Source organism: Numenius arquata, chromosome 9 (genome assembly GCF_964106895.1).
Source record: "Numenius arquata chromosome 9, bNumArq3.hap1.1, whole genome shotgun sequence".
NCBI classification, from domain to species: domain Eukaryota; kingdom Metazoa; phylum Chordata; class Aves; order Charadriiformes; family Scolopacidae; genus Numenius; species Numenius arquata.
Window position 1 is genome coordinate 61,970,621 of NC_133584.1, and position 12,328 is coordinate 61,982,948.

Here is a 12,328-nt window from a genome sequence, read left to right on the forward strand (position 1 = left end):
CCACTAACACAAACCTCCTTTAATTCACGGGTTTATCGTGTTGTCCACGAGGCACATGGTTTAGTGGTAACTGGGCAGTGCTGGGTTAACATTTGGACTCGATGATCTTAAAGGTCTCTTCCAACCAAACTGATTCTATGACTCCATCTATTAGGTGGGAAGGTAGTAGACACGTGTGGTCAAAGTACGGCTGTGTGGAGTACCGAGGAGAAGTCGTGCAGACAACTGAACAGCATGTCCAGAGCATGCAAGAGAACCAAGTGAGCAGACTGGGGTGTGTTGTGCAAGAAGGGATGGTACCAAGAACGCTACACACCAAACCGACAAGAAACCACATTCTCACACTGGTGACATTTTATTTTGTTGTCTTCTGATCTCACTCCTCTTACTGAAAACCTTAATAGACCCTGCACAGAAGTCTGTGTATTTATACTTTGAGCGCAGCACTGCACCCACAGCGAGGGCTGGTTCCAAAAGGCAGCATAACTACTGCTGGTAAACCACCGTGCAAGCGCAGCTGCTGTCACTACCATACGGGCGCTAATCCCCGCGACAGACAGACCACGCTCTGCCAGGAGCTGCTTTGCTGATTACAAGGGAGAGGCAATTCTTGAGAACACCTCGGCCACAAAGCACTTCCCGCTGCCAGGGCCGATGTGATTATTCAGGTAATAACACACCGGTATAAACCCACCTGTTCTCCAGGCACTGCAGCGGCTTCCCTCCCTGTGAATTTCACCACCAGCAACTGTGGTAGGCAGTGAAAATTCACAGGGAGGTAACATGGAGCCAGCTGCCTATTTTCTTGCCTGCAAAACTGCAAGGAAAAGGTCAAATTTTGCAACTTCCTGGTACAGTGGGTCTTTGGATAATAGTAATTCTGGAGAACCCATTCTCTGAAGGACAGAGTAGGACTGCCTGTGCTGCTGCTTCCTACCAGCTTCTATGACATCTGCTTCATTTACGGAGCACAAGAAGATACCCCCTATGATCCAGAGTTCATGCCAACAAGTGACTTAAAATAACGAACCCTCTTCTTCTAACCTTTTCCACACAGGGAAGCCACTGCCAATACGCCTCATTCACAGAAAGGAAGTAGTATTGAAAAGAAACAGGTGACAGAAAACCACAAAGGTGGCATCTACAGTGCAGAAAAAAGGACACTATGGGAGTGTGGGCACGACAAAGAACACCCCACCGGCAGCTCAATGGAACAGGGTTTCACCAGTAGCAAGGCTGCTACTGTAGGGATGCACTGTCTCACAGCACGTTTGTTTCCCAGCTGAATCTGAAACAAACGGTCTTCAGAGGACCCACAAAGGCCATCTTATTACATTAGTTACTGGGGGTCTCTGAAAGGCCAGTGAATCTCCAAAAGTCTGGAGAGCATTTATTCCTCACTGGACTGGAAGACCCTCTGCATACATTCAATGCCCAGTGCTACAGAATACAGATGCCAGGGAAACAGGGGGTTCCTGACAAGGGCATTCATGATGTCCCATCACTTCCAAGCAGACCAGAGCTCAGGTGCTACTGTCTGGTGCTGAGCTGAAACCTTGCTGTATGAAGCACAGTGCCCTGTGCAACCGGAGCAGACGCTAGGAAGGTATTTGCTCTTCTGGGGCAGCCTCGCTGACAACAAACTGGGCAGTTACAGGGCAAGCTAAAGCCTTTGCATTCTGCACGGTGCTGTTTAGTTTGTGTGCATACTGTGCAAGAAAGGATCCAATCCCCCCCTTAAAAGAGACCTAAGCACTGGGCTAGTCAGTCCCTTACAGGGAGAACTGCTAAAAAAGAATCCTGATCTCACCCATCACAGGAAGATGACAAAACAAGACAGCTGCTGTACTGGAAACCACTACACAAGGAACTAATGTGACCCAACCAGAACAGGAACTACACCGGGTACACTGCTAGTGCCACTGTCCAAGGGAACTACACCAGGAGAGGAAGCCTCTGTACCACAGCTTTGGTTTGAAGTCTCTCACAATGGACCAGAGGCAATAGTTTAAAAATCAAGGTCACCGAGTAGAATGGAGTCACAGTCCGAAAGACATTCGGTTGTTTGTATTAGTGCTGTGGATTATGAGCTTGACAGAAGTGGGGCTTGTAACGGAAAAGCTTTAGGATTACTCCTTCTCTTCTTGTAGGGTTTTACTTCCGGCCTCGCTTGCGGCTGTTTTTGGGAAATTTGGTTCTCTGTGCAACTTGGGGCTCCCTCTCCTCACTACTCACACTCTCATTGTCCACCCTCTGTGGACGACCTCTCTTACTTCTCCTCATTTTTTCAACTCCCGCAGTGGGAACTTTCTTGGTAGCCAGGGTCCCAGTTCTCTTCTTCTTGCCCCGGGTCAAAGGACGTTTCTTCCGTTGCTTCCTCTGCTCTTCTCTTTGGCGGATTTTCATTAGCTTCTCAAAGCTTTTGGTGGTACTTGTGTTCACATCAAACCAGTCCTGGAGGGTTTAGAAGGCAACAGGTTGGTACTCATAGTGGAAATACCATACAAAGCCCATCAGGGCTTATAATAAAACTGCCTTGTGGGACAAGGGGTTCCTGAAACGTGAGATCTGGAAAGGCAGCTGCCTAACAAAGCTCTGTTCTTCAGTGTTCCTCCTCAGGTGTCACTGTCTTAGAGGACTCAGATTTGATTTGGCAATTGCCTGGCTAAAGGGCATGGGAAACGCTGAAGAGCTGAACTGAGCAGCAGCAGCTTGGGACAAGACACGTGACACGACACAACACTTGCTCCCCAGACCAACGCATAAGAACAGCTATGTTTAAGCTAGATTTGCTTAAATTTTGCCACCCAAGTTTGGGATCCTGTTCCCAGCAGTGAGCAAAGGGAAAATAAAACACGGCAAGCATCCATCATCTCATTCACCCTCCCCACCTCCAGCAACCTGGGGTTTGAGGACATCCATTCTGCCTGCCTTACCTCAGCGTGCATGGAGTTGATGTGATACTTGACCCCGCTCTCTGAAATGAACTCCTTCTCACACAGCAGACACTTGTATTTACCAGCCACGAAGTCACCCTGGCACCAAAGCAAAAAAAAAAAATAAATCCATTGCCAATTGCTACCTAGAAGGCTGATACACCCATATATTGTATTTTAATCTTGCTGAGACATAACTCAGCAGTAAGAAATAGAAACTCTTATTCATACCATACAATGCTTTAGCTACAGGAGCACCGACTTTATTGACCAGTTAAACCCACAAAGCACAGGGCTGCTCTGTGAGATGTTACAAGGTCTCCAGCACTGTACCTGGAGAAAATGCTCTTGTAGCTGTGAATCTAAAGCCAGGACTGCAGTTTCACAAAAATGCATGCCATTAAGATGCTTCCTCCTTGCCTCAAGCAGTGTTTGCAATGGCAACCCTGTTAGCACATAAGGGAGCACTCAAATTGTGAGGAACTCAGCAGATGGCAGGACAACAGCTTGAACAAGGAGATATCTGAGGGACAGGGACAGTCAGGCTATTGGTATAAAAGATAATGAGTACAGCAAGGCTACCAACCAGGGTACATGTGCCGAGGTGAGATTTGAGTCCCGAGACACTGCCATACACAGATTCACAACCCTGAAACAGCAAAAAAAGTGCATGTCAGCAAAACGTCAGTAAGAAATCACTTCTTCCTACACAAGGAAGTCCTATTGTCTGGAAGACAATTCCAAAAGTGGTAAGAGAGGTCTGCCCTGCCCGCGTATCTGGTGGCACAGACCAGAAGTACCACATCCAACACCAATGGTCTCAATTAAGGGCACTTTACGGGCCTTCCCTATGTGGCGCTTTAGGCAGCAGTCTCGGGACACCAGATGGTGCTCAGCCAAGAGCCCAGACCCTGAAACAGGAGGTGGGTGCAACACATGCTCCTGGGTTACCGGTCAGGGAAATGGGACAGCTGCTTTCCAGGGACAGCTCCATATACAACATGACGCAAGCCTGAAAATTGGGGAGAGAGTGGTGGGGGTGACGTAGGGCAGGGGGAAGGCATTGTTGCTACACCAAACCCGGATGGAAGCCACCACTGACCCTTGGCTATCCAGCAGTGTGCATCAGCTGCATCACACTTAGCACAGTTTCCACGAACGGGGCCATTTCTTCTCACTGGATCTAACTGGTGACTGCTGCATGGGATTGTAAGAAACTAAGTGCACATGCATAAGCATCCCTAGACCAGGATGACAGTGCCATGCATGTCTTCTGTAGCCCATTTCCAGCTTGCAAAAGAAAACTTAAGTGCTGTGCCAAAGTCCCTCTACTCTTATATTTCCATCTTTACTCCTCCCTTCTTCTATAATCAGATTTAGTACACTGCTAGACAGGCAGGGGCCTGTCGTTCTTCCACTGCTCAAACTTTCAAATGGACCAGCTCCCAGCTGGATGTGAAAGCTGTTCCGGTCTGACACCAAGTTACTGGCTCTGAAGTGCTTAAACACATCATTCCTAAGGCAACAGTCCAAGAGGGTCTCGGTTGCACTAACCAACCGTACTGAGCAGAATTTGTCTCCCAGAGAGACAAACTGCAGTTTCAAGGTTGTGAAAAGCTGCTGGCTCATAACAGACCTGAAATCTGTCCCCTTTGAGGCTTCAGAAACACTTAAGGATTACCTGATTCGGGCAGTGGACTCTTCGGTACATCTTTATCTCTGTTTTCCATTTGCACAGCACATCTTGACTAAACGTGGGCAGTCCTGGACGAGTATATTTCAGCTGAGATAAAGAGATGGAATTGAAAGCTGGAAACAATGTTGGCTACACATAAGGCCAACTATGTCCCTTTCTCTCCCAGGCTGAGACACAGGAGAGATATTTCTTCTCCTAATTTAACAGCCAAACTCCCAATAACCAATGTTTTCCCATCTCAATGACTCTCTGCAAACATAACTGAATCCGTGGGAAAACTCCGACAACACCAGAATCCAAAACTTCCTGTAACTTTGACCATTTCGGACTTGATGATCTCAAAGGTCCCATCCAACCAAAAATATTCTGCGATTCTGTGATTTCCTCTAGATGTACTTGCCCCATTCAAACCATAAATCACCCTCTTCTCTTGGGTTTCCCTTACAGCCTAAAAGGTGCTCTTTGGAAACTCTGGAGTCTGAAAAACGATGAAATATCACTGCATGGTAGCAGTGATCTGCAGCCTATGACCTGTGAGCAACACACTGCCTATAACCGCCTTCTTTACTTGTGCCCACTGAAAATTACAGCAATAGGACTTGAAAGTCATTACAGCCTGCCTGGATAAAATACTTATACCACAGCAATTGCTACTGTAGCAATACTGTAATCTAAGGCCAGAGGAGCAAAGCCTGATCCCTCCCACAAGACATTACTTCTTCAATATTGCTTTCCATGGGCCACCAAACACTGGCAACGCTGGGTAGGTGCCAGTGCAAGACTCATCTCATGTGAAGAAAGACTCAAACCCTATATAGCATTTTTAAGGCCTTGTACCTTCCGGTCATCTGGAATCAAGTCCTGCAGTACTTTTCTCTTAGGCCACTCTTTGGCCAGCTCTTCTCCAGCTAGCTCATGCAGATAGTAGATTGCCACCTTTGCAGACCTCCTCTGAACTCTGCCTGCGTTATTTGGCTCCCGTTTTACTTTCTTCAGGCTCTCTGTTCTTCTCTCCTCATGGAGGAAAGTGACCTGCAATGAAGGCCAAAAAAGATGAGCCTTCTTCACTAGTTCCTATTTCAGTTACACTAAACACTGTGAATAAATATTCTGCCAAACGCCTCACAAAAATGCTGCTGCAGCTGTTCACTGTCACAGACATTGGACAGAAGGGCATCCCACTGGCGAGACAGACCCCCAGATCTACTCAGGGGGGTCACAGCAGCAAGGCTCAAGCAGAGAGTTTCATGCAGCCACTGGTCTTGAAAGAATGTCACATCATTCGCTGTGAAACCCTTACGGACAACAAATACAGTACTGCCTGTTCTGCTCCCATGTCAGGTCTTGTCAGAGCAAAGAAAAGCATGTCAAGTTATACATGTCAGCATCATTCTTCCGTAGAGCAAAAGTCAGGCTGGGGGAAGTTTACTGCTGCCACGGTGACTTACTACCCTTCATCGTAGTCACAGAACAGCAACAGTTGCTGCTAGAAGCAAAGTATCAAGGACAGAATACTCCAAATAGACAGAAAAATGCAAAGATTTGCTATCCCTAATTACCCACCCAAGCAGCAGACAAAAGCCAAGGTGTGCCTCAAGTCCGAACAGCTGAAGTACCACCACACTATCCCAATAACCATGGCAATTTGCACTTACCGGCCCATGCTTAGATCGGAGGTGGTAGACAAGTCCTGCCTTCGATTTGTATGCTTTTCCACAGTGATGGCACTTCATAGCCATTTTCTCCAGCTCCGAAGCAGCCTTCCCACATTTTTTAACATGATATAGGTATCCCATTATGCTAGTGAAGCTGCCTGTGCAGCCCTGTCAATGCAGGAGAAAAACGCGTGGAAGAAAAACACTCTCCAGGTGACCACAAGACCACTGTGTATAAAATCCACAGTTTGCTGACCAAAGTAATATCACTTTTCCTGCCAGACCAGACACAATCACATAGTGAAATATAACGTTAGTCTATTCAGATAGGGAAAATCTGGGACAAAGAATTGTATGCATCTGGGAGAAACTGTTTCTTAGAACTTCTTTGTAGGCAGCGGGCAACAGAAAATCTCAGTACATGGAATGAAGAAGCAAGGTATTAAACAAGGATGCACAAAATAAAAAGATTTTCAGATACAAATGGAGGAGTTGGGTAGAAAGAGAGGAAGGTTTTATACTTGGTTGGCTGGTCAAGCCATCTAGAACGCAGCGATACTAGGATGATGGTAAATAAAACTTTCAGCTGTTCCTAGTATACAGCTATTGTCTCAACAAAGACACCACTGATTCCTGAGGATGTCACTTACTAGAATATCTCCTAGCCCTGAATGCAGTGATCAACTTGACAATGAGCTTGGAAACAGGACAACTCAAGGAGGGCAGCCTGCTTGACAGAGTCCCTTGGGAAGCAGCCCTGAAGGGCAGAGGAGTCCAGGAAGGCTGGATGTTTTTCAAGAAGGAAGTCTTAAAGGCACAGAAGGAGGCCTTCCCTGTGTGCTGTAAAGCGAGCCATCGGGGGGAAAAGACCGGCTTGGCTGAACAGAGAGATATGGTCACAACTCGGGAAAAAGGAGAGTTTATGGCTTTTGGAAGAAGGGGCAGGCCACTCAGGAGTGCTAACAAAGGTGTTGTGAGACTATGTAGGGAGAAAATTAGAAGGGCCAAAGCCCAACTAGAGCTTAACCTACCTGGCTTTGGATGCTAAGAACAATAAAAAGTTTCTATAAATATATTAGTAACAAGAGGAGGACTAAGGGGAATCTCCATCCATCTTTTATCAGATGAATGCAGTAACAGAGTGACAAAGGATGAGGAGAAGGCTGAGGTACTTAATGCCTTTCTTGCCTCAGTCCTTAGTAGTAGAGTTGGTTGTTCCCTGAGCACCCAGACCCCCTGAGCTAGCAGGTAGGGGCGGGGAGCAGAATGAAGCCCCCCTAATCCAAAGAGAGGTGGTGAGGGACCTGCTCCAACACCTGGACACGCACAAGTCTATGGAACCGGATGGGATCCACCTGAGGGTACTGAGGGAGCTGGTGGAAGTCCTCACTGAGCATCTTTCCATCATTTACCAGCAGTCCTGGCAAACTGGGGAGGTCCCAGCTGACTGGCGTCTAGCAAACGCGACACCCATCCACAACAAGGGCTGGCAAGATGATCTGGGGAACTCCAGGCCTGTCAGTCTGACCTCTGTGCCTAGGAAGGTCGTGGAACAGATCATCCTGAGTGCCATTATGCGGCACATGAAGGACACCCAGGTGATCAGGCCCAGCCAGCACACGTTCATGAAAGGCAGGTCCTGCTTCACAAACCTGATCTCCTTCTATGACAAAGTGACCTGCTTGGTGGATGAGGGAAAGGCTGTGGATGTTGTTTACCTGGACTTTAGCAAGGCCTTTGACACCATTTCCCACAGCATTCTCCTGGAGAAACTGGATGCCCATGGCTTGGATGCAAGTACTCTTCACTGGGTTAAAAACTGGCTGGAGGCCAGGCCCAGAGAGTGGTGGTGAACTGAATTAAATCCAGTTGGTCGCTGGTCACAGGTGGTGCTCCCCAGGGCTCAGTACTGAGGCCAGTTCTCTTTAGTACCTTTATCAATGATCTGGATGAGGGGATGGAGTGCACCCTCAGCAAGTCTGCAGAGGACACAGAGTTGGGTGGGAGCATTGTGTCCAGTTTTGGGCCCCTCATGACAGGAAAGACCCTGAGGTACTGGAGCATGTCCAGAGAAGGGCAACAGAGCTGGTGAGGGGTCTGGAGCACAAGTCTTGTGAGGAGAGGCTGAGGGAGCTGGGGGTGTTCAGCCTGGAGAAAAGGAGGCTGAGGGTGAGACCTTCTCGCTCTCTCCAACTCCCTGAAAGGAGGGTGTAGCCAGGGGGGGTCGGCCTCTTCTCGCAAGGAACAAGCGATGGGACAAGAGGAAATGGCCTCAAGTTGCTCCAGGGGAGGTTTAGGATGGATATTAGGAAAAAATTTTTACACGGAAAGGATTATTAAGCATTGGAACAGGCTGCCCAGGGCAGTGGAATCACCATCCCTGGCGGTATTTAAAAGACGGGTAGACATCGTGCTCAGAGATATGGTTTAGGGATGGTTTTTGTCATTGATAGGTTGATGGTTGGACTTGATGATCTAAAAGATTCCTTCCAACCCAGACAATTCTATGATCCTGCCCCTCCGCTCTGAGGAGATACCCCACCCCCCCCAGTGCTGCCTCCAGCTCTGGGGCCTCAGCACAGGAGAGACATGGGCCTGTTGGAGCGGGGCCAGAGGAGGCCACGGAGATGCTGGGAGGGCTGGAGCCCCTCTGCTGGGAGGACAGGCTGAGAGAGTTGGGGGGGTTCAGCCTGGAGAAGAGAAGGCTCCAGGGAGACCTTACTGCAGCCTTTTAGTACTTAAAAGAGGCTTATAAGAAAGACGGGGGCAAACTTTTTATCAGGGCCTGTTGCAATAGGAAAAGGGATAATGGCTTTAAACTAAAGGAAGGTAGATTCAGGCTAGATATAAGGAAGAATTTTTTTTTGACAAGGGTTTTGAAACACTGGAACGGGTTTCCCAGAGAGGTGGTGGATGCCCCATCCCTGGAAACATTCCAGGTCAGGTTGGACAGGGCTCTGAGCAACCTGATCTAGTTGAAGATGCCCCTGCTCACGGCAGGAGAGTTGGAGTAGATGGACTTAAAGGTTCCTTCCAACACAAACCATTCTGAGATTCTATGATACTCTTGTCTTGAAACCAGATAGAATCTTGAAACAAGTCCAGCCTTGGCTACCACCAAAGCATAACCGGCAGAACTGTCATCATATTTTACGTTCATGCATCCGCTGCTGTTTAATTCAGGATACAATGCAGCTTACCTCCCTCGTACACTTTAGTTTTCCCATAAGCTTCAAAACCTTCCGAAGGCGGTCTCGCTCAAGCTGCTCATCCACTTCTCCTCCCTCCTTCACAACTGGCTAAAGCACGGTAGAAAGATGAAAGAAAAACACAGGATGCTCAGCATTTACAGTTCTTCTCATACAGAATTCACTACTCAGTACACTACTGAAGGAAAGCTTCTAAAATAATTAAATGACTACAACTTATGATTTTACAGAAGCGTATCTAATACAGTGACCACTCTCTATATCCCAAAACAACTGAATTGTCTTTAAAAGGAGTAAACTGCCTGAAAACCAGTTTGCAGATAAGAGTTTTAACATTTATATGGCTATCTATGAAAAAAACCTTGATAAGAAATAGTCCCAAACTATAGCTGCTGTGAAGGACAATATTTCCATTATTACTTTTCTCCCCTTCTGCCCATGGAAAGTACTTATTCATCTCTGTCAGGCATCTTTAACATTCAAGTTTTTCTCAATTCTCTCTCTGATGATTATTGTATATTATTTCCTACACTACCTTATAATCATATTACACCTGGACTGAATAAAGAGTTAGAACTGAGTGACACACCTATTCTTCAGGGCCAGAACAGGATCCCTGGCCTATTTAATTTACTAGTACAGCTGTATGTTCTAAAAGCACAGCACTGGGAACTATGTAAAAAATAACAGCAACTAATTATCTAAACCTTGCCCAAACTTCCGAATGACCTTTCCAAATGTTCTAATTCTTCACAGCTACAACAGGAGACCATTGCCTTCTTTAAAGTAATAGCAAAGAGGAAAAGTAGATTGCAGCATTAGTATCTTTACAGTAAGTAGAGACAAGAACTAAATTGCTGCTTCTGCTTTTTCACCTTTGAACTTGTAAAGAACTGAGATCTAGTCTGCTCCGGATATAGAAAAATTACTTTCTAGTAAAGGACTGAAAATTGCATCCTAATGAGCAATCTTTTTTTTTTTTTTTTCTGATCGAGAATACCTTTTACGTGTGACCAGCCTAAACAGAAATTCACCCCTTCTTTCTAAAATGCAGCATACCTAACATCTCTGGCAACATTTTACTGTTTCTTTTCAGATGTCAAATCTCACTGGAAAAAGAATAGGTAGGGAAGATTTAAACTGCTATAACATTTGAAAAAACACACCATGTTCTGTTTCGGTGTGTGTCAGGGAAGGAACAAAAGACTGTCTTGCCTGTAAGATTTTTAGATGCACAGCAGTTGTGTTACCTGATTGTTATGGTCTGCCATTACATGGTATTTCATTCCTCCTAAAGACTTCAGCTGTTTCCCACAGTGATGACATGTGAACATTTTCTAGAAATAAATAAGGACATTGTGTGTGTAACTGTAAATTAACCAAAGCAGTGGGAAACTCTTTCTGGGAAAGGAGTAGGAGAGCAGAATATTTTATTTGGGCTTGGTAATTGCCAATTAATAACAGAAGATATTTTACAGAGCCTAAAATTTAGGGGAACAATGAAATAGCTACACCTTTGTTCACTATCCCAAATCTCCAGCAAAAGGCTAAGCAAGAAGCCCTAAGCACAGCCTCTGATAGATGTCTAAAGGACTCTTGCTTAGAGAGATGACGATGAGATGAAACTGGTTTTAAACGCAACACAAAACAGTGTGCAGGCATTTCTACCAAGTAGCCGAAAAGGAGTAAAGAAAACATTGCTCACCTCTTGTGTTCTTACCTGCCTGCAATTTACCATATGTTTCTTCAGCCCTTCTACAGTCTTTCTCACCACAGCCCGGCATGTTGGACAGGTAACTCGGCCTTTGTCCTGAATTTCCAGAGACCATCGCTCTTCCATACTACCTGTCAAAATAAAAGGTTTGGAGTAGAACTGCAAACACGATCTATTATTTTTTAACTTGTGCACAATGAATCCTAGAAAGAAAGAGATCACACGCTACCAAACTTGCGTCCAGCTACACTTCAGCAGGTTTAGCTCATTCGCAGCTTTAAATGCGTCATGTGACAAGGTACACATCACTCCTTTTGGGAGATCATTTTATAGAAACTCTTTAATCCTACCATCCCCTTGTGAGGAGTGTTCTTCCACTTGTTCAGTGGAGATTCCTCCTTCCTTCATTTCAGTTACACAGTTACTCTAGCATGAAGAGTAAACTTTTCTTTCAGCATAAAGGGTTTCCACAGTAAAGGTAGTCACAGATGTGACAACGATTTCAGACGAAGTCCACAGTTCAGGTCTACTAATCAAATCTTTAGAACTCCACTTCTGTTAGCCCGCAGTTTTGGCACTGAAAGTGAACAGAGTCGCACCACCAGGCCACGTTACTCAAAAGTCAGGTAGAATTACCCTGTGTGCCATGGTTTCCAATTCCTGGCCTGTTTTTGAAATCCACAAGGATTATAAATTACTGAAATGGGTTCCGGGAAGAAAGTGGCTTACCAGCCATCTGCTTGAATTCTTATCGTAAAAAGATCTAAAGGCTTTCCTCTTTGCCCAGTAATAACAGGCTGGGCTTGTCCCTCCCCAGGTGTCTGGGGGAAAAGGCAAAAAGAACAGCACTTGGCAGAAAACTGGGGTACTTAATGAGTGCTGTGAGCTACACACACCAAGTCATTCCACTTGCTGAATCAAGGCTAAGGTTATTTTTCTAAGATGGACAGCTTGGGTCTCTGGCTACCCGGTTATCAGAAGAGGTGATTTGGCAGCAACAGCTACAGAGTTTTTCCTGCAAACATATCCCGCCGAGTAAAAAAGTATAAATATTTTTACGAGTTTTATAGTGCAACTATTTTAACAAGCTTTTGCTTGGTTCAAAAAGTGATTCCCCC

General features: G+C 46.0%; 1 protein-coding gene across 3 annotated transcripts in view; it reads right to left on the reverse strand.

Annotated features, from left to right (window-relative positions):
• The window catches only part of ZNF512 (zinc finger protein 512), a 23,054-nt gene continuing 10,726 nt past the window's right edge, over positions 1-12,328 (reverse strand). For 2 of the 3 annotated variants that reach the window (XM_074153941.1, XM_074153942.1), the window contains exons 6-14: positions 11,217-11,341; positions 10,747-10,833; positions 9,488-9,586; positions 6,288-6,455; positions 5,470-5,664; positions 4,618-4,719; positions 3,523-3,585; positions 2,937-3,035; positions 1-2,454 (exon numbers count right to left, since the gene is read on the reverse strand). In XM_074153941.1, the coding sequence (XP_074010042.1) occupies positions 2,155-2,454; positions 2,937-3,035; positions 3,523-3,585; positions 4,618-4,719; positions 5,470-5,664; positions 6,288-6,455; positions 9,488-9,586; positions 10,747-10,833; positions 11,217-11,341 (1,238 nt within the window). In that variant the 3' untranslated portion in view covers positions 1-2,154. The remainder of the gene's footprint in view (positions 2,455-2,936; positions 3,036-3,522; positions 3,586-4,617; positions 4,720-5,469; positions 5,665-6,287; positions 6,456-9,487; positions 9,587-10,746; positions 10,834-11,216; positions 11,342-12,328) is intronic. The other variant, XM_074153943.1, reaches the window with a different exon arrangement.